This window comes from Ursus arctos, unplaced genomic scaffold, assembly GCF_023065955.2.
Source record: "Ursus arctos isolate Adak ecotype North America unplaced genomic scaffold, UrsArc2.0 scaffold_29, whole genome shotgun sequence".
Taxonomy (NCBI): domain Eukaryota; kingdom Metazoa; phylum Chordata; class Mammalia; order Carnivora; family Ursidae; genus Ursus; species Ursus arctos.
In genome coordinates this window covers 24,909,370-24,931,487 of record NW_026622974.1, presented here as the reverse complement: position 1 = coordinate 24,931,487, position 22,118 = coordinate 24,909,370, and the positions used below count along the sequence as shown (strand labels likewise).

Here is a 22,118-nt window from a genome sequence, read left to right as displayed (position 1 = left end):
GGCAATTTATTGTATTGTCAGGCATTAATATCCTTGAACTCTAGCTAAAATCAGTCTGTTGAACAATCTCAGATAATCAGGGTAAGTAAGCCAATTTTCTCTACCCTATTACAGTTTGGACATTTATTTCTAGTCTTTTATTACTTGGGCCCTGAGTAATTAAGGCATTTTATTTATCTGGAATATAACAGCGGGGTTCTTAATGTCGAATTGGAGAAAGTAGAAAAAAGTTGAGTACTTCAGAAATTTTTCTGCATGCTCATTCCTCCATTAAATCTTGAAATTCACAATTGAAAAAAATTCAACAAATATTTATTGAGTACCTGCTGTGTGCCAGTGTTTATTCTAAGTGCAAGGGGCACAGAAGTGAAAAAAAAATATGTCCAACCACAGGAGACTGGCTAAATTAAGTATGACATAGCCATATAATAGAATATTATCTAACCACAGAAAAAGGTGTGTGAGAATATTACATTACATCAAAAGATATTCATGAGGTAATGCATGTAGTCAAGTAGATATGGTAGACTTCTGTTATTTTTGATGCCATGCTCCCTTCCTCCTTCTTTTAGTGAACTTTTTCTTTGGGGGAACTTTTACAAGCCCATTTGGGGATGGAACTATCAATTAGAGTATTTACCCCTCTCCCCAAGAAATCAGTACTATTGATACCTATACATACGTTAGTTATCCAGACTCTCAAATTTGGTTTCATTTTCAGTGAAGAACCTGAAAATTGTTTTGGTGTGTGAGGTAATTGACCAAAATTTTATTGGTCATTGCTGAAAACTCCTTTAATTTATTTCACATGTTGTGTCACTTACACCTTTCAGTGGTGTCTTTGAAAATTTACGTGGGAAGATAAGATGACAATAGCTCATTGAAGAATGAACCTTAAAAGGGTAATAGATGCACTGAACTGTAACCTGAAAGTGGATTCATAATTCTGCCTTGAATTTACTCTACAAATTAGTTAATGAAAATTTTAAAATTTGTCGATGGATATAGGAATGAATAGTCAAAAATCTTTCAGTAAAATGATAATGAATTGCTGTTCCTAAATTTGTCATTATGTTGTAGTTATTGATTAGTTGTGCGCTATTCATCTGCTGGTGAAATATCTGCATCAACTATATTACTCTAGGGTTTATCCTAGACTCTGTAGGAAAATACCCCAAACCTTGCTAATGAAAACTTACTGTGCACGTATCAATCACTGTTGTTTTGATATTTGGGCAGGTACATACAGGTAGCATTTAGTTACACACATGTGTTGATTATCCATTCCTTGAAATAATAGCTAATTCACTGGCTTTCCAGTTGGGACTGCCTTTCCTCACTGTCAATCAGGTATTCTTATGGAATATAATCTGAATAAAATTATGAGACTGAAACCACTATGTAATACTCTCACAATTGATTCAAAAATCAAGTATAAATGATTTAGGCATAACCTAGTTCTTTACATATATGCGCAAAGGTTCTATATTAATATTGCTATTCAATTTTCTGTATTTCTGTGTGTGTGTGTGTGTGTGTGTGTGTGTCTGTGTCTGTGAGACAGTATCTATACATTATAGTCTGTAGAGCAAGAACATGGGTGAATTGAAATATGTAATAAAGAAACAACAGAAATAGATTTTTATCTAATATTATGCACATAATATTAAAAATGAAGAATTTTTCTCATGATTAATTTTACAATTTAAGATATCCATTACCACAGGAAATGTAGGGCACTATATTTTTATATATATAAAAAAAACCTCATCAGAGGGAATAATAACTTTTTTTCGGAGTCAGTCAAGTAATCTTTCTGTAAGAAACAGCAGTTGGATTTCTTTTCAGAATATACTAACACTTTAAAGTATATCGGAGGTTATAAAATTAATATCAAAAAGTCAAATAATAATTAGTTAGAAAACAAAATGGAAGAAGATTCTATTGGCAATCTCTACCAAATAGTCAAGATACTTCAGAACAAACTTAAATATTCAAGACTAATATGAGGAAAAGAACAAAGCTTTATTGAAAGAAAGAAAAAGATTTGATTAAATAGGGAGATACACTGAGTTCCCAGATAGACTCAGTATTGTAAAGATTCTAATTCTCTCCATATTAATCTTTTAATTTAGTGCAGTCCTAATATAAAGCAAGTAGTATTTTTATGAAGATCTTCCAAATAATTCTAAAGTTCATCTGGAAGAGTAAACATTTACGAAAAACAGAAAGATAAGAGTAACCATAAAGGAAAAACAAAGGTAAAGGAATTCTCTCTATCTGAGATGAAAATGTATTATAACATTTCAATAATAAAAATGTGGTATTGGCAAATTCATACAACAGATGAGAAGAGCAGAGTCAGAAACCTAGAAACAAGTATACTTCACAATTTGCTATATGTTAAAGAAGAATTTTCCAGCCTGTGTGGAGAGAATCTAGTATTCAACAAATGATATTAGAGAAGGTGACCAATTACCAGGAAAAAAGAAATGATAGATTTCTTTCCTTGAATTTAAATTCAATTAGCCAACAGGTAGTACATCATTTGTTTCAGATGTAGAGTTTAATAAATCATCAGTTGCATATAACACCCAGTGCCCCTCACATCACATGCCCTCCTTTATGCCCATCATCCAGTTACCCCATCCCCCCAACCACATCCAAAAATGATAGATTTCTACTTTATATCTTACATTAAAATCAATTAAAGATTTTTATGTAAAAAATTAAACTATAAAATTATAGAAGAAAAATACAGATGAAGATTTATGTATTTTGGGGGTGGAGGAAGCTTTTCTGTGGGTGACGTCAAAGGAATAAGCCACGAAAAGAAAGACTGATTTAAATACTTTTTAAAAATTGTATATGGTGGAAAAATTATAATAAGAAAAGTTAAAAGTGAAAATCACAAATAAATAATATTGTAGTGGATGGAAAAGTTTGCATAGCATGATCATATTTTCCTAATAATACCCCCCGACACACACACACACACACACACACACACACACACACACTGGGGTTGTGAATGTATATATGTTCTCTCTTTGTCCTTTCCTCCCCCATGACCCCTCTATAGAGAAGCATCTAAGATGTTACTGATATTTATAGTTGAAATATGGGCTTTGGGTGACTTTTTTTGCATATTTCTCTGTATTTTCTGAATGTCCTACAAATAATATGGATTACTCATATAAACTAATTTAAGAAAGTATAGTAACACAACTCAGGGGATGCCAAGTGAATTTCAAATGTGCTGAGTTATCTATCTATGCTCATTTGCTGGGATAACATTTGGTGTGCTTTTCTGTTGTTTATTAGGGTGAAGAAGGTGACCAGGGGGAACTGGGAGAAGTTGGAGCTCAAGGACCTCCGGTAAGGTATTTAAAAAAAAAAAAAAATTTAACTAGGCTATGCAAATATTCTTTTTTTCATGACTTTTGGAATATTTCCTGTTTAGCATTTGGATTAACAGTATTACATTAACATATTTTCCCACCAAGCCAGCATTGGGAGATTACCATTTTTTCAAAATAGGAAGGGATCCCCGTTGTATATTCAAGCACCATTTTAACAGAAAAATTTTGACCTGTAATTACATACATTCATTTACTAGATTTCAGGGCTAGGCAATCTGAAAGCAAATACTGAACACAAGAGGTTGATACATATCTTTTATATTCTATGGCACTTTCACACGACATAGAAAATTTCACGTACCCTGAATATGCAGCACGTGCATCATCCACTGGATTGAATACACCTTATGCCAGCATGTAATCTTTATAAGTAGACCATTCTTAATTGCTTGTAATCATGCCTTTTAATAAAAAGTTTGTCCCCTGTGCTTTGGCAGATTGCTGCAATTATATGCACCATGAGGTAATTTGGGGCATTGGCATACTTCACTTTAAAGTGTTTGCTACATCAAAATTTACATTACTTTTGTATACGAAAGTAGAATTGTCACACTTTTTTTCTTATCAAGATGAGTAGTTAACAATTATGGAAATAATAATTTCTGAATATTCACTGAACATTGCAGCTAGCCAAGGTCTTTACCATGTAAAGGACACGTTCAGGTCCTATTCTCAGCTTAGGGAGGACAAACATGAGGCCACCCTTCCTTGCCCTGCTCTGTTCTTCCCCCAAACAACTGGCCTTTTATGAAAGAGTTCAGGGAGCTGTGTAGATTAGTACTTACCCCAGAGCTTAAGGAAATTCCAGCTAAAGGAAATGAGTCTGAGCATTTGTCAGAAATGGCTTCTGCTTTTAAGCCACATGAGAACTTAAAAGAAATTTCAGAAGCTTGTCTTCCCTGAGCCCTTGAAAGGAGACAATAAGGAGATGGACTCTATTTCATAGGAGGGAGGTAAAAATAGCATAAGAGACATATGGATGGTTTCTTTCTTTTCTTTCTCTTTCTTTCTTTCTTTCTTTTCTTTTTTTCTTTCTTCTTTCTTTCTTTCTTTCTTTCTTTCTTTCTTTCTTTCTTTCTTTCTTTCCTGATGAAAATTTAGTGGGGATTTAAAGTTATTTTTAAAGCCACCCCCCCCCCACATCCTCAGAACAGAATTTTGCAAGCAGTATTTAAAAATGTTTTCATGGATTAAGGATATCTGTTGGGTTCGGCAGGGCTCAAGTGGTCCATTGGGGGCTGTTGTTAGTGCTTGCTGACCTTCTGGTGTTTGGCTGTAGGCTTGCCAGAATGTTTCTATAAACTTCCCAAATGTTCACTTTTTAAACGTGCATCTATAAAGTAATGCACAGATTTTTTTTTAAAAAAATATGCTTTTGGGAACATTTATACACAAGCTCTGTCCTTCAAAGTAGGCACCTTAAGAGATAATACATGGCATTCTCACGTCACTGCCATTGGCTCAAATATTTTTGGAATTCCTTTTGTAGAATTATCTTCAGGAAGAGCAGTTTCAGTCTGATATGGCCACATCTCATTTTATATCCCAAGTGGTTAACCTAAGCTGGATCATCTTACACATTTAGGTCATTCCTAACTGATCTACTCAGAATTTGGACTTATCTGGAGGCAGGCAGGGTTGGCCAGAGAATTGCCCCATTTTCTCCAAGTGAGAACACAAGAGAATGGTTGGCCTAGAGCTACTGTATCCTAAGCCAGTCACAGTGGACAGTTAGCAAATTGCTCAGAAGCGGCTGCTCCACCTTCCTGAAGGAGCATCCCCCTGCCGCTGCTCCCACGAGAGCACCCAGGCTCACCCCTTACAGGATCCACCCCTGGAGCCCTGCTGCTGTGGGGCCAGAGAATTGAGAATGGTGACATTTCAGTATTGAAGAAGAGTCTAGAAATCACACTCACATCCTTATTTTTAGGCTTACCCACTCCGATGCCTGAGGTGGGGTGAGATGGATTCCTGCTGCCCCAGGAGGGAACTCAGAATGCCTCTGTCAGAGATGGTGTAATGAATAGTGACTCCTGGTGGTTAGTCGAGACTTCAGCTCCATTTACATAAGCTTTTGTGGACTAGCCTGGAAACCGAATGGCCTCTGAAGGCATACATTGGTGGGGAAAACTCATTCCAAAGTTTAAAATCCCAACCATCTTACATGTAACCAAGTTACGAATCATGAAGGCAGTAGAAATGGCAGTGTATTCTGTACCCTAGTAAAAAGTACGTCAAGATACATGATTGTAGTTCTCTTATGCTAATGATGTTTACTTTTTTGTCATCAGTAATTGCTCCAGCTCCAGGTTTATGTACATCTTCAGAGTTTTAGAAGAATGTTTACCATCAGAAGAATTCTCCTTGGATTTTTCTTTCTAAACTAGAAACATTTGTTTACATAATGTCACTATTTCTTAATGTTACCTTTCGTTATGTTAACATCTTTCTGGAGCAACTTTTGTGATGAGATAAACAAGTGTGTGCTTCAACTAAAACAATTCACTGTTCTTTTTTATATTTCCAGGGAGCTCAAGGATTACGAGGCATCACTGGCATAGTTGGGGCCAAAGGGGAAAAAGTAAGATGATGATGATATGATACCAAAATGTATAAATATTTAAAATTTTGGCCATTTAAAAGTATCTTGTTATTTTCAGCAACATCATTTTTTAAAACTTATTTGCTTTGTAGATGTTTGGCAAGGTTTTTACATTTGTTATAAACATAGATGACAGAAATGAGTAGTATGTATGATACTTGTGTATTATATATTTTAAATTATCTTAGGTAGATAGAAATAAGCAGGGATGTTACATTTTTTTCTCTTTATCATTATCAGTAGTTAATACTGATAGTACTGACACAATACCTGGAAATCAAAGCAAAGACAGGGGAGAATGGAAAGAGAGAGGTAAGAGAAGGCAGGATATCCCCAAGGACACTAGGGCCATGCGTGGCTCTCCCTCCAGGCTGATCCCTGAGCTCTGTCGTCAACAAGGATCATACACCTGTGGCTAGAGTTTACCAACCTGTCCTTAGCCCAGTCTCAAAAACCAGATTCTCCTACCATTTCCATAGCAAGGCACTGTGAGATGATGGGGAGATTCAAAGAGGAATAAGGACTTCAAATTTGTTATTTATTGGGAGAAACCAATGAGTAGATAGCTAACTACAAGGTAAATGAGAGACACATAAATTTGAGGGCAAGTGGCATAAGGGAGTGAAGACGAAGGAGTGGCTACTCTTGATCAGGGGACTGGAAGGTCTCACGGAGGAGGTGGCATTAGGAGGATGCCAGGCCTAGAAGGATGACGTGTTCCCACTGGTGGAGGGTGGAGGATGGGGAATGCTTGGCTGAGTGAATATCATAAACAAAAATAGTGGAAACCTGAACATTCCTGATGTGCTCAGAAATGTTTTTCTCACTCTGTGTGTGTGTGTGTGTGCATGCGTGTAGGGTTGTTTTAGCTTCTCTATCAGGTTTTAAGAAAATGATTACCACTTAGTATATTAGGAAAGCCAATTTGTAGATTCCAGGAAAAACAAAAAAACCACTTTGCCTACCACCACTTCTGACCCTTGCCTCTTTCTCTTTAGAACCTCTATGGCTAATTTGTGTCATTTCACAAAGCACAGAGACTTTTCTTAACAGCTAAGCCAGAATAACTTGCACATTGTAGGTGCTCAATAAATAAAATTTTTCTAAAAGAAAAGCACATTTTTGGAAATTGAAGGAATTATTTTGTGACTAATTCCTTCATTTTTTTTCAGCCTCTTTGTCCCTCATTCTGCCTGTTGTACTCTGCCATTTCCTCTAGAATATTTCTTTTCTAAAAACACTGTATTTGAAAAGAAACATATTTCATATTTGTACATTCATGTTACCTTAAGTAACATTCTGTATGTATCTCTTCTGTTATTAAATAATAAATCCCATTTATTTTGAAGTTGCTGATACCTGGGCCTTTGCTTTTTCTGAGTTTAAATTATCTAAAATATGTGACCCCACACTTTGAAACCAATTACTGTTTTTGATATGCTCTTTATTTGAGGTATTTTTTTTACTTGGCATTTTTCAAAATTTCTCATTTCCTTTGAGTTCTGTCAAATTGCTTTCAATAACAAAAAAAAAAAAAAAGGAAAAAAAAAAAAGCAAGCTCTTCTCATGAACTCAGACCCCTGAAGTGGTTGCCTAGTAACAGCATTTTGGGTCTGAGCTCTTGCTGAACAGCAGTAAGAGAGAGAGGGAGTGCATCACAGCCATTTCTATAATGCGAGCGCCAGGCTCCGCGCTCACAACGCAGGGTGAAGGATGAAGTCAAGGTCCTTTTTGGGTCTTCCAAACCTCTTCTTCCCTGGTGAATGTAAAATGCTTTCTGCTCTGTTCTAGTTTTTAGGGATCAAAGAATTTCAAGGCTCCGTGGTGCCTCTGCTTCAGTTGTGTTCTTTCTTTGATTCTACCTTTTCTGAACCTCCTATTAAAGGTTTTCTAATTCTTAATTCTTACTACAGATGCTGTCCACCTGGATTTCTTGGCCTGACATCCATCCAGCACTCTTTTGACTGTTTTCCATTTATTTTATCATCTCCTTATCTCAACCCTATTCATTAGGAGATGGCCTGTTGACTTCAGTTGCCCTTCTGCCTTCTCATCCACTTAGCAGATGAGAAAAAGACTTAAAGAAGAGGGTTGTATTTTATCATGCAGCGTACATAGAAAGCACTAAGAAAAACCCCCATATTTTGTTTTAAAATCACATTTTGATTCTTACCATTAAATAAGGAGGTGATATGTACAATATAACCAAGTCACAATTGATTTCAAGATAATTGTATTTATAAAGCTCTGTAGTTTCCATCCCTTGGTAGGATGACTCTGTTGTTTAGAAGATAGGTGGATTATTTTATATAAACCTAACCGAACGTCTATGTAGGATGGAACAGGGGATACTCAAATCCTTATTACAATTCATTCTTCTAAATCACATGACTGGACTTCTGATTCTGGATCTTGGTGGAAATCCAGTGTCACAAAATCCCAGCCACAGCTGTGGCAACAGCAGGGTCCATGGAAACTATCCTATTCTTTGGGTGGCTCCTTGGTCTTCACCATTAATGAATAGCCATAGGAATCCTGAGAGCCCTGGGAGGTGACTACCAAACCTCTTCCGATAGGTTTGCCAACTTCTCCAAATAGGTACCAGTGTTTTTAGTTCATGTCATCAATCAAGAATGGCTGCTGTGTTAACTTAAAATATCCAGGGTGGTATCGAAGATTGGCTGTCAGTACTCTTGGTGGGATGAGGAGATGTAAACTACTGTTTTCATATCTGAGGTGTCCAATGGTTCACTGATGAATACAGTATATATTACAGACACAAAACCTTCTTTTTATCTGGCTATTAACATTCTATGGGAAGACCGATGTGCCCTTTAATGACGGATCTCAATTTCATTTCTTTGTCTTGTTTTTTTTGCAGGGTGCTCGGGGCTTAGATGGAGAACCTGGGCCTCAGGGTCTTCCTGGTGCACCTGTAAGTAGTTTTCCTTTTACAAGACCCAGTGATAGATTATTTAGCAATGATCAGTGATAGATTATTTGATGTGCACGCACGTGTGTGTGTGCAAGTGTCTCTTACATGTGAATAATGCAAGTGGTAAAATGGGCAGTTTTTATATTTATTTAAACAAATTTTAATGAAGATAAGCATCACTTCCTTGAATAAAGAGAAAAGTTCTTTTGACTCAATATGGGTTTTTTGTTAGGTGAAGGTGAAGTCAAATTGTTAAATTCTTATGTTCGCTGTGTTTCCCTTTCGTTTTGGCTGACAGGATGCTTAGAGCCACAGTAACTGTCTCATGTCAGGTTCTTGGGTAATTCTCTCCGTTTCCTTTTCTATGATTTCCGATCTCATTATTCTATGTTTTGACTGCTATATGTACATGTGTCATTATTATAGGCTGCCTCACAGCTTTTCTAGAAATAAATTAAAAAGTCACCCATTAATAACCATCTTTATCACAGAAAAAGAAAAGGTATGAGGAAAATAGAATTTTCATGGCCCAGTGGGAAAGACAGAATGTAACTACATTATGCATTACAAGATCCAGCATTGGAGTATGTGGTAGAGGTAATGCATGCAAGAAGAGGATCCTAGAGGCAGGTTGATCTGGAAAGCCATTCTGGGTGGGAAGGGCAGCAGAGCACAGGTGAGAAGGAGCATTGGTGGTGGTGATGGGGTGTGTTGTCTCATAGGGATTGTTACTGCTTGGCTTGGAAAGTTTCTGTTGAGAAGATGAAATTGAGTGGATAAGGTCGGATCACGTTGTGGAGGGTATTTAATGCCAATGTGAGCAATTTGAACTGATCTAGTAGCAATAGGAAACCATTTGAGGTTTTAGAGTACTTATGCAATTCAACAAAAGCTATATTTTAGGAAGACACATCCTCTCATCTATAACTATCTGTACTATAAGTCAACATTAGCCAGATAATTTTGACGGAAACCATTATTATTGCCTGGAGAATGAAATAATATGGAGAAAAGATTGGCAACTGACCCAAACCTCAATCCACCATGGTACTCAATGAGTTTAGCTGATATGTAGACCTAGTTACTGATGTTAAGGTTACCTGCAGTATGGATCTTAATTTTATTATACTTATACATCCAAAGAGCACAGAAGCTTTACACATTTAAAATGGAATCAAAATATTCCAAGCAAGTCTCTATGATCCCTATGGCAATATAAATTTTAAGACAATGTAATTTTTATAAAAAGATTTCTTGAGCTAGGCATCCATGACAGAGCAAAGTATGGGGTGAAAGAGCAGTAATAAAGTAATATGGATGGTGTTTTATAGTTTCAAAAGTCTATCAAGAAGTAACTTTTGCTTATATTAACAACATTCTATTTTCATACAGGGTGATCAAGGACAGAGAGGACCTCCAGGAGAAATAGGTCCCAAGGGAGATAGAGTGAGTTCAAATTAGTGTTAATCACTACAAACATTTTGCTTTTTTGGTGTCCTCTGCTGATTATGCTTATCTCTTTGATGTGTTCGAAGTGTCATGATAAATGAGCATGTCTTGTCTATCCCTTCCCTTCTGCCCTGCAAGGGGCCTCAAGGTTCTAGAGGAATTCCTGGCCTCCCTGGGACCAAAGGAGACACGGTATGTCCTGAGCCATAGTCACCCACCACGTTTTTCCAAATGATTATTAACTTGTAATAGAACTTTAGAAAATAATGAAGGGAAGAACAATGTGACTGCTTCTAAGACACAGTGTGTTTCTTTGTGTGTCTTTAGGGCTTGCCAGGTGTGGATGGCCGTGACGGGATACCTGGAATGCCAGGAACAAAGGTAGCTGTGTAGCCCTGGCCAACGAAGCCCAGCATTTCCATTACTACACTACTGGGAGATTTACTCAGCTGGTTTGGGCTTTTTTCCTCCGTTTAGTTTTTTAATCAAGTGTCAACTCAAAAATACTATTAGAATAGTATGTTTGTTTACTTGGTTTTAGGAACTCAGTAGAATTGCTGTGTCAGTGAAAGCAGCTGAAAGAGATTGTGTATTTTGATTAAATTTATGTCCTAAGTCCATCCTCCCCGTTCCCTCCCCCCCCTGAACTGGATCATATTATAAAAGTGCATGTAAGGTCAACTGTAGGGAGACTCCTTCTACGCAGAAGCCCTGTGTCCTTTCTTTTCTTGAAAGACATACAGCAGTTAACACAGGTTCAATGATGCAAGAAAAACTTCTTTTCTCAGGGTGAACCGGGGAAGCCTGGGCCTCCTGGTGATGCAGGATTGCAGGGCTTACCTGTGAGTATTTGGGTCTTTAAATGTTTACTGGTTTAGCTACATATTTGGAAAATATGAATTTTAGGGAGAAACAAATAATTTGATAAGTTCCGGGGAAGATATATGATGCTTTAATTTTACATTTTTACAGTTTGATGTTTTAAACTTTTTTTCCTGAGGAAGGAACTATTTCTCTAATAACTATGTAAGCTTTAATTTGTATTTTGCATTCTTCTTCTCTCTTTAGTTCACTCAATCTGTCTTCTCTTTTTACTAACTCTGAGCTGTGGGCCTGGAGCGCATACTCCCTCCTCCTTTTCACCAGTTCTGAAGTTCTTGTTAGCAGAAGTGAGTCATAAGAGGCTTGAGAGTATGCTCACGGAATGATGTGAGGTACCCGATACCATTTTTTTGATTGTATGCTATTTTGAATTAGTCAAATTGGTGTTTCCCTGCATCGATGTGGCTAGAGATTAATGTGGGTTATACAGACGTATTCTTGGAGACAAATGTTTCAAGGTAATAAAGGGATACTTGGTAATTTGAGGACTGGCCTCAATTTATTATGATATCTGACATTTTAAAGTAATCCGAGAACATGAGGACTCCCAATAGAACCAAATTTTAGTTCGAGCCAGCATTCTCCCGCCATTCCGTTTGTCTCCTTAAGGGTTAGCGTTTCAATCGGTCTTTGTTTCTATATTCTATACATGGAGTCATGCTGGTAGGAGCTCCCCTTGACTGGACTATAATTTGGAAATTCATGCTTGAAAAATAACTGTAGTTTAGAGGTAGGATTTGCCTCAGGATGTGCAGACTTAACAAGCCAGATAGAGTAAAGTAATTCCTTCTAAACTGTGGGTAGTTCTGGAGTTGTTCAGAACTTGGGAACCAGGAAGACGCTCCCTCACACTAAAGCTTTGGTGTTGCCATGATCCCCTGAGCCCCTCGGCGATGTGCAGTGGGCTCGGCACCTCACAGATTCTCCGCTGAGGTGATTCAACCGATGTTCTGTGTGCCCTCTTTCAGGGTGTACCTGGGGTTCCTGGTGCAAAGGGTATTGCTGGTGAAAAGGTAAAAGATGAAAACTTTTTAATTGGTACTTTTCCCTATGTCTTTGTTTTTTCATTAACATGTTTTATTTATCATTTTTAGTATTTCCAACCTGCCTTTTATTTTATATGTGACCCTAAGGAAAAATTTTTAAAAAGTCTTTTTTGAAGCGTCAAATGCTAATCTCTTTCTTAGCTACAGAAAGAATACTTTGACAAAGTGTTGCTGATTAGACTTTCTTCCTAGATGTGTCATCCTTTGCCAGTATAAAACAGAGAAAGTGTTATTGCTTTTTACCACTGAAAATAAGGAAATTATGGTGAAGCTATAGAAATTATGGCAGTGAATATTACTAACATGATATCGTTTAAACTAAAAAGATATTAGACATTTTGTTCTCAGACTGATCAACCAGGGCTGACATTGCAGCAAGTAAAAACAATAGGTGAAGGAAAACTTGAAGGGATAAGATATAGCTTTACTTTAAATAAAATAGATAAAATGTGAGTAACGTAGAATTTGATCACTACTAGGTTGTACGGCTACAGCTCTCCAGTTACTGGGGGCCACGGCATCTTCAGCAGAGATGCTCGCTTCCTGAGCTGACCGAGAGATTGATGGTGACGATGGATCCCCAGACGTGTGCGTTCCCTGGACCTTGCTGCCAGGGTCCTCTCAACAGCACATCCTCCTATTCCTCATGTTCACAGGATTCTTTTTAATTTTAATAGTGTCAGTGTCAGGTAAAAGGGCTCCAAGAAGTTTACGGGAGATAGAAATGGTAAAGGAAAGACACATATAATTAATATTGTGAAGAAAGAAAAATCTTCTATTCCTGTCTGGGTAAAGACCTTCATTTTTTCACATTTGACCTTCATTTTGCAACATTTTTTGATACCTTTACTATACTTCTGGGAATAACAGAATAGTATCCTGAATCGAAAGAACTTTAATGTATCCGCCAAGAAAGAGATCCTATATCGTCCCAAATTCTCCATGTGAAATTGGGAAGTTAATGCTACTCAGGTGTAAGAAAGGCCCTGCCAGGGTAGGACAGGTTGATGATTTTGCTTTCTTGCTGTCTGAATTACTTAGAATGTCGCCTTTTACCTTTAGGGTAACACAGGTGCTCCAGGGAAGCCTGGTCAGCTGGGGAATTCAGGCAAACCGGTAAGACGACATGAGTTACCTTTCCTTATGTTATTACCAGTTGCAATCACTCAGCAAAGAGTTAGGGAGTGTTAACTTTTTTCTTTCCCTGCCTTCCTCATCACAGGGCCAACAGGGGCCGCCAGGAGAGGTGGGACCCCGAGGACCCCGGGGGCTTCCTGTGAGTACTCCTTTTCTGTAGAACCTTCTGAAGTACCTTCCCAGGGTTTTTGCTGGGTGACCTTCCAATCATTTATTCATTTATCTGTGAATGCCTTCTCCAGTGTGAGCGCGGGCTAGTCGAGAAAGACTGTGAAACGGGAATGCTATTCATGAATACAATCTGCTTGTTTAAATTCAGAAAGTGGAAATAAAACTCAAAAAATTTTTTAAAGTATTTTTAAAAGCACGAGGACCCTTTTTTACTCTCATCTCATGTTGAAGGAAATATTTTAGTGTGGCTAAAAAAACTTTACTGAGATATAATTCATATACTATATAATTCAACCATTTAAAGCATATGAGTCATTGATTTTTAGCATATTTATAGAATTGTGCAACCATTGCCATGGTTAATTTTAAAACCTTTTAATCACCCAGCAAAGAAACTCTGTGTCCACTTGCAGTCACTCAGCATTGCCCCGCCCCCAATCCTCTCCGCCCTAGGCAACCACTAATCCACTTTCAGGTAGATCTACCTGTTCTGAGAATTTCATATACATGGAATACACAATACGGGGGTTTTCAGTGAATGGCTCCCTTCAGCATGTTTCAAGGCTTACCTATGCTGTAGCATCTATCAGTACTCCTTTCTTCTTAGTGCTGACTAATGTTCAGTAATATGAACACTATTATATGGGTATACCACCTTCCCTTCATTCTTTCATCCACTAATGGACATTTGGGTTATTTCCAGTTTTGGGCCATTATGAATAATGCTGCTGTGAACATTTTTTCTACAAGTTTTCATGTGGACACATGTTTTTATTTCTCTTGAGTAGAACACCTAGGAGTGGAATTTCTGGGTCATGTGGTAACTATATTTAATCTTTTGAGAGATTGCTAGACATCTTTTAGGGTGAGTTTATAAATGTGTCTATTTTGCAGCCAATACAGCAACGTGTATTGTTTCACTAGATACACTTTAACCCTTAGAGAGAAACTGATTAGGAAATTAAACACTATACACTTAATGTTAACTCTAAAAAATTTTCTCTGGCCTTCAGTTTAAGTTCTTGTTTTAAAAATCTGCTGGGTAACAAAAAGAACTCGAAGTGAGAACCCAGAAACATTTCCAAATATTGTTATTTTTTTAAAAGTATTTTCATGAGCATGTTGAATGACAATTTTCATGTTTCAAGGAAGTGAAATATTCCAGCTGTCTTGACATGAGAGGGGAGTTTTCCCACTTCTCACAGGTGTTTGTCAACTGACCTCTATCACACGGTTTCCAGAAGTTTCTCTGCAGCCAGAGAAACTAGCTACTGCTCCTCATCATGGTCCTTGCTCATTCACTGCTCAGTTATCCTTTTCTTTTCTCTTGCTTGAAGCCTGTGAACTTCTAAAATATTTAGAAATTGACTGCCAAAGCAATGAGTTTATAGCTAGATCATATTCCTAAAACAATGAAGATGCTACATGACTGGTCCACACCATAACAGTGTGGGAGAGGGCACTGGAACTTTGGGAATGTTGGCTATTAAGTCTAATATTCATTTTATAGAGCAGAGAACAGTAAAGTTGAAGGGGCACCTGCTGTATGTCAGGTCCATGCACTGAAGTGACACAGCAGAGAGGGCTTGGCCCATCATCGATTACGTGCCATGGGATGTATGGAGAACTAGAGGCAAGAACTGTAGAAGGAGATGGGGTGGGGGGTGTTCAGTTCTCTCATGTGAGGGGAGGCAGATCTGTTATGCCTATGCAAACTTTGAGCCTGATTTAGGTTTTGATTTTTGAGTTTCTGTAAATTTCCAGATTCTTATTGCTCCGATCACTGCAGCTCAAAGCCTTGGTGTTCTTCTTCCATCATGTTTCCTATCTCCAATAGGACCTGTTGATCTACCACCTCCTTTTTTTTTTTTTTTTAAAGATTTTATTTATTTATTTGAGGTGGGGGGGAGAGCACAAGCAGGGTGAAGGGCAGAGGGAGAAGCAAACTCTCCACTGAGCAGGAGCCTGACTTGGGACTCAATTCTGGGAGTCCGGCATCATGACTCAAGCTGAAAGCAGACACCCAACTGACTGAGCCACCCAAGGGCTTTCTACCTCCTCCTTTTTAAGGTCTCTTGTATTTGACTCTTCTTTTCTAAGCCCACCTCCACCAACCCAGCTCAGATCATTAGCTGCTGCTTAGATTATCAGGTGTCTCCCGATTTGCCTTTCCAGCGTGTCTTTCCTTCCCTCAACTGGTGTTCCCCAACAAGGTACTCCTGGTATGTTGGCTGGGATAGTTCTTCGTTCCCCGGGATTCCACCCTAGAACTCCAGTAGGGTTCCGCCAATCATGGTGACAAATAAGAGTGTCAGACACAATGTCAAAGGCCTGGGGAATGGCAGTGATCCCAGTCTGCGCACACTGCCATATTGGTCTTTTCGAAGTACAGCTTCCATCATCACTTCTTCTCCATTTAAAGATCTTCAATGGATTTCAACAGGCAAGAAAAGGAAGTACCAAATCTTAAACTGTTTATCCTGTAGTTTTATGTCTCACTTCTGCCTTGCTCAGAGCCTGTGTTCAAGTCAAGCTGGACTCCATGCTCATTTCCAAATAGTCTCTGCACTTCTCAGCCCACCTGTGTTCTTTTGTTACACTCTGCCCTCAGATGGCTTTCTTCTCTGTTTCTCTGACTCAACATCCCCTGTACCTTCTTAGATGGAATTGAAATGTTAATTCGACAGTGAAACCATCTCTGATCATGCTCTATCCCCCAGACAGAAGTGCTGTCTCCTTATTCCGGACCCTGTAACCCGGGGCCCCTCCGCCACATGCTGTGGAAACTGCAGGGAAGCAGGGGCACCTCTGACCCGCCTTTGCATTCCCTACATCCCTTCCCTCAGGGCCTGTCGCAGGGTGGTGCTCAATAAATATTTCTAAGAATGAATTGAATTGGAGGTATAATAAATCTTGCTATGCTGCTTATGTTGGTAATAATTGACTTTTCACCTACTATAAATTCTATAGGAAAGTGTCATGAGAGGTTGGAAGTATTATAGTTCTGGAGCAGAGTTTTAACACCAAATCTACTTACTGAAAGATACATTTGTTCTTTCATCTTACATCATTACCTTTAGTTTCATAGATAAGTTAACACATTTTCAACGATTCCTCACAAGTTCTATCAGTTTTTCTTGCAAATGTCAAGTCGAAAAGCTGAGTAGAAGGAATGAAAACCTATTTCTAATGTGTTCTACTAATGGACCAGGGCTAATTGGAGCACGTCTTTGAAATTGAGTGGTATTCTCCTTTCAAGCCATTGTTATAACAGTTTTAGCTGGTGCCACAGCAAAATATGTTGGAGTTTTTTTGGTCACCTCCAGTGCTTACATATGAGCACGTATCTTTACCACTTGGATCGTGCTTCTGGCTTTCTCGCTCACACTCTACTGGCTTATACCTGGATCTGGGTGACTCCTGGTTTCCAGCAGGAGAATGGTGGGCGCCTTGGATGCCATGGCTCCTGGTCCATTTCCCTCTTTCAGGCTTCCCAGAACTTGCCAGGGCTTTTGCTGAGTGACTTGTGTTTGCTCTACTCTTGTGATTCTGACTGGGATGAGTACCATGCTGATCTACTTCCAGTTTTCTGAAGATTATACGCTCCTGGAGCACAGAAGCCTCTCTCATTGTCTCTTGAAGTCCCCCCTCACCCTATCACCAACAGCTCTGAGCACAGAGGTCCCCATACGGCGCATTGTTGAATGATTGAAACTGCATCCCTGTGCCACCCAAGCCACGGAATGTTATCCCTGTCAATAATTCGTGAAGCAGCTCTGATGGTTATAGACTGTGATCTGCTTCTGTGTGTGAGGGAATATTTAAGCCTACACCAGATAAAAATACAATGCTGTGAAATTGAATAGATTTTTAAAATATCTGTGGCAAACCTAAAAATTATCATTGTAGTAGGACTAATATGATCTTCCAATGTTAATATGAAGATGGGTTTGTAAAAGCAACAATCTGTAGAAATCATAATTGATCTTCTGGGTTAATCAGCATCCTTCTTCCCAGAGAGAGGCACTTAAGTATATAATTCAGACTAAGTATAATGATTTATAATTTCTCATTTCTAAAATTAGCATGGTACTAAGAATAATGTTCATTCTTCAGCTAGTTAGCATTTTGGGTAATCAGGCAAATACAACCACTATCACAATCTAGAGCACAATGGGATAAAATCTAAAAAAAATTATTTTTTTGCAAAATACTTAAGACAACACAAGTATAACGAAATAGATTTTTTTTCTGTGATATTTTAAAAGTCTAGTAGTTCCATTTTAAAAGGAAGACCTCCAGGTGGAATTATTTTGTCTGTATTTATTGAAATGAGTTTTACAAAATAGCTCTCAGTACTTGTTTATAAAGAAGGTGCCTTTTGGGGTGCCTGGGTGGCTCAGTCGGTTAAGGGTCTGACTCTAGATTTTGGGTCAAGTCATGATCTCAGGGCTGTGAGACTGAGCCCCACATCAGGCTCCGCACTGGGTGTGGAACCTGCTTGCGAATCTCTCTCTCCTTCTCCCCCTGCCGCTCCACCCTCCCTCTCAAAAAAAAAAAAAAAAAAAAAAGATTTCTTCTTGGTGATTAGTGGTCTTGACAGAAACTGGAGAAATGATGACTAGAGACTTATTTTATTTTTCAAGAGCAACTTGTATTTTTAAAGAAAGTTGGGAGATTTGAAAGGCAAAGAACATTTAATTAAATAGATTAAAATACTTAATTTTGATTGATTTCTATAGTTCTTGGGTAAAACCTTGAATAAAAATAACTAAGGCTTTCATAGTGCTTACTGGGAGCCAGATACTGTTCTAAGTGCTTTATGTATCTATTCAATCCTTTCAAAAACCCTATGAGATCAGTACTGTTTTCATCCCCACTCTCCAGGTGAGGAAACAGAGGCACAGAGAGGTGAAGTTGCAGGGCTGGAGTTGGTGGAGCCAGGCTTCAGACCTGGCAGTGGGGCTCAGTGCCCGCGGCCTCCTCTCCACCCTCCAGTGCCTCGACAGCTCGAGTCAAGGCTCTGCAGGATGGTTTTTATTTGAAGTTAGCTTACCCAATTCTAATGGTACAAGACATATTTAGCTTTAAATTTTGGTGTGTATGGAATTTTCGTAGTGAGCATTTAACAAAGGTCTAAAATAAAGCTGGTGAAGACAAACAAACACAACATAAACCCAAATAGATTCCTGGGTCTGACCTCAAAATCACAGAGGAAGAATCTAGGGGAGATGGGGGAAGACAGGAGGAAGAATAGGGAGATGGAGTGGTGGAAGACATCTCGTGAAATATATTTCTAAAGCACTCTTTCCGGGATTCTGATGCACAGCCAGAGTTGGGAATCACTGGTAGAGGGTCTGCAACTTTTTTTAAAGTCTCGATTGACTTCCTAAGTACGGAGCGGTTGGCAGATGTGTCTGAACATGTTGGAGACGTATATGGCGGCACAGAGCATCCAAGAGGGGGAAAAAAGCCTTTTATTATGGTCCTCATGTTTTTAATGGTAGGATTTTGCCTTTTTTTCTGGTTTCTTACAATTCTTTTGTTACAAATCCTAACTCTTATTGTCACGGGGTTCGTAAATATGAGCTACTGGGCACAAAAGCCATAGCCCTATCAGTCTCCCTTGCCCACATCTGAGAAGATGGTTAACATCACAGCTGTTGAAACATAGGAGATTTGCCATTTCTAAGTTTAGCACACCTGTGGTTACAAGGTCATGGTTAATTGCTCCCTACAACATGTGTTTAGTTTAACCTGTGTTTTTAGAGGTTACTATTTATATCTTGATTATTCACGTTCATCTTACATGTTGTTAGAATACATAGAAATCATAGGAATGGCCATCAGAAAATCCTGTCCTAACACTTTATTCATAACTGCTTGGTCATTGTTGTGAAAATAAACACTACCTTTTTCAACCTTGAGATGATTTCTATAGAAATACCTATGTTTAAAAAGGCCAAGAATTTAAAGGATGGAAGAAGAAAAAAATGAGAAGCACGTGCTGTTTGTACAGTAACAAAGGATCAAATGCTTGTAATTTTACTCACCCTCTAGTGCTGTGCATGCTGGGCTCTCATGGGTACAGAAGGTCAGCAGAACAGGCTGTCTACGCTGGGGTTCTGAGCCATTCATATGTGTTACCAAGGGCCTGCCAGTGGTTGGAAAACACTTATGAATTGACTAATAGGAGCTCATGAAAGACAGAGAAAATAAGATACCCGCAAAGAAAATCTTTGTCTTTGGTTGACAAAATAATCCCACCAAAAAGAAATGAAAAGTTAGACAATCCTTTGTTTTAACTTAGCCCTTTGGTTTGTGAAAGAGAAAAAAAGTACATCAATCATCTTAATTTGGCATAATGGTTCATTTATTTAGAAGTGAATACTTGAGATTGTGTCAAGAACTGCTTTCCCCTTCTGACACCATTAATTAGTTTTCCCACCAGTGACAATTATTCTGGAATTAAAGTCATGTTAGCCCGATGACATTTAGGATCTTAATCATGATGCAGTTCAGAAATTATTTGAAAATGCCAAGAGAGCAGATATACTGAAGAAAATCTGTCTTGAACTTTGAAGTGCTGGGCTAAATTAATGGGATAGAACCCAATCTTTGTCTTTATAGATGGATAGGAGAATCTATCACAGTGGCTGGTTTTCATCTAGTCTTACATCTTTCCAGTGCCCATTCTCATAAGACTGCCTCAGGCTTCTAAGCTGCTCACAAGGGTTAAGGGCCAGTGTATCACCCAAACTTATATACTAGACAGGTTGCCTATATAAAATTTTTTGAAAAGTATTTAAGAGCATTTCATTTAAATCACCAATAAGTCACTTGAGACAACTGCCACTTAAGTATAGTTCAAAGTGAGAGACTTGTAACTTGGCAAACATTTCTTAATCCTTTAAAGAAACTGAAAATTCAGAAGGATTATGGACCTTGACACTTGGTTCAACTTAGAGATAAGTGAATAGCATATGGGCCAGATCAGCACAACCTTAGCAGGAGCATTTATAAATCTCAAGAGTGAAGATGAAGTTGTCATGTCATTTTAAAATAAAATGGACTCAAAAGACTACTTTCATTTTCATATACACCGTCCAGGAAATGTGATTATTTATCCAATAATCTCATGTTCGGTTTAGTTGAATATGTGTTAGAAATAAAACAAGCTTTCATCAGACTGTATAAGACTGTATGAGGTTCTTGGGGAAAGAAATTGAAGAATTCATGTGTCTCCTTTTCTCAAAGGGCTTAGCGTTTCAAATAAAGAATTGAAATTGGCTCACAAAATGAAACGTTGCTTTTGGTGTATTTTCATTATAAATTGTACTTTCCAAAGTTTGTTTAATCTTTTAAGACATGTTTAGAACAAGAATGAATAGAACGAAGAATTTTGTATGTCAAAAACTTTGTAAATTTCTATTATCTCTGTCTTTTTGAAGTTGCATTAGTAATTTAAAGGCGAACATCCCTGTCCTGTTTCTCTTTTTCATCCTTTTGCAGTTCAAGATCATTTGCCAGATCCTGCTTTAAAATGTACTGTAGACCCGAAATTTACTGTGTTTTAGGCGTTAGGTGGAATTCAACATTGATAAACCCATACCTCAAGAACCTATCATCTAAATGAGAGGATAGGACATATACACAGACAGCCATAATATAAGTTATATTGTAATTCAGATGCTGAAAATTACTAATTGTCATTCCACAGAGATGTAGCGGACATCGTTTTTATCTCCTGGGTGGTAATGACAAAGAACAGCAGGAACACATTCGCTGAAGGTTAAACCCTGGGGAGGCTATAGGCATTTTCTGTAAAGGTCTCTGCCTTCAGTCGAAGATGGGGAGAGGACTTTGATGACTTTTATATTTAAACAAAAACCTAAGTAGAGTGTTATTTTACTGACATAGTAGGTAAGGCTTTGAGTTTTGGAAGACCAGCCAGTTGACACTCGTGTTCGTGTTTTTCCAGGGCAGCAGAGGAGAAATAGGACCAGTGGGACCTCCAGGACCACCAGGTAAACTGGTAAGTAAAAGTTCAGTCTCTAGAAGTTTATTTGCTTTCTACAAAACACCATTCGTTTTTAAAAATAAACAAGAAGAGAAAAACAATGGACGGAGGGTGATTTAATCATCTTTACTTGATTTCTGTTGTTATGCGAATGCGTGAAAATGTAAATGCGAAATTTCAAATTATGTCTAGGATACCCGCCGAGGGTATTTTAATCAGTGTGGTTTGTAGCATACATTTTGAAACCGGGAGAGCTGTGAAGTGCTACACTGGGCCCCTGGTTGTTCTTGGAATCTAAGAGAGGTGGGCGTGAATGCTGCCTTTTACTTCTTGAGCAGTGCTTGTTTACCCAGTGAGAGGCAGCCCCGTTGCAGGGACTCCACTGAAAGAGCCCACTGTGGAGAAGGGTGCAAACCCAGGAACTGAGGACCGCCGAGGTGGGACCGAGGTGGTG

The 22,118-nt window shown here is 38.3% G+C and overlaps 1 protein-coding gene across 1 annotated transcript in view; it reads left to right on the top strand.

Moving 5' to 3' along the window:
- COL9A1 (collagen type IX alpha 1 chain) overlaps positions 1-22,118 on the top strand; it is an 82,616-nt gene that overhangs the window by 36,902 nt on the left and 23,596 nt on the right. The window contains exons 19-29 of the mRNA XM_026507133.4: positions 3,325-3,378; positions 5,950-6,003; positions 8,906-8,959; positions 10,352-10,405; positions 10,547-10,600; positions 10,736-10,789; positions 11,197-11,250; positions 12,259-12,303; positions 13,399-13,452; positions 13,559-13,612; positions 21,626-21,679. Coding sequence (XP_026362918.3) covers positions 3,325-3,378; positions 5,950-6,003; positions 8,906-8,959; positions 10,352-10,405; positions 10,547-10,600; positions 10,736-10,789; positions 11,197-11,250; positions 12,259-12,303; positions 13,399-13,452; positions 13,559-13,612; positions 21,626-21,679 — 585 coding nt within the window. The remainder of the gene's footprint in view (positions 1-3,324; positions 3,379-5,949; positions 6,004-8,905; positions 8,960-10,351; positions 10,406-10,546; positions 10,601-10,735; positions 10,790-11,196; positions 11,251-12,258; positions 12,304-13,398; positions 13,453-13,558; positions 13,613-21,625; positions 21,680-22,118) is intronic.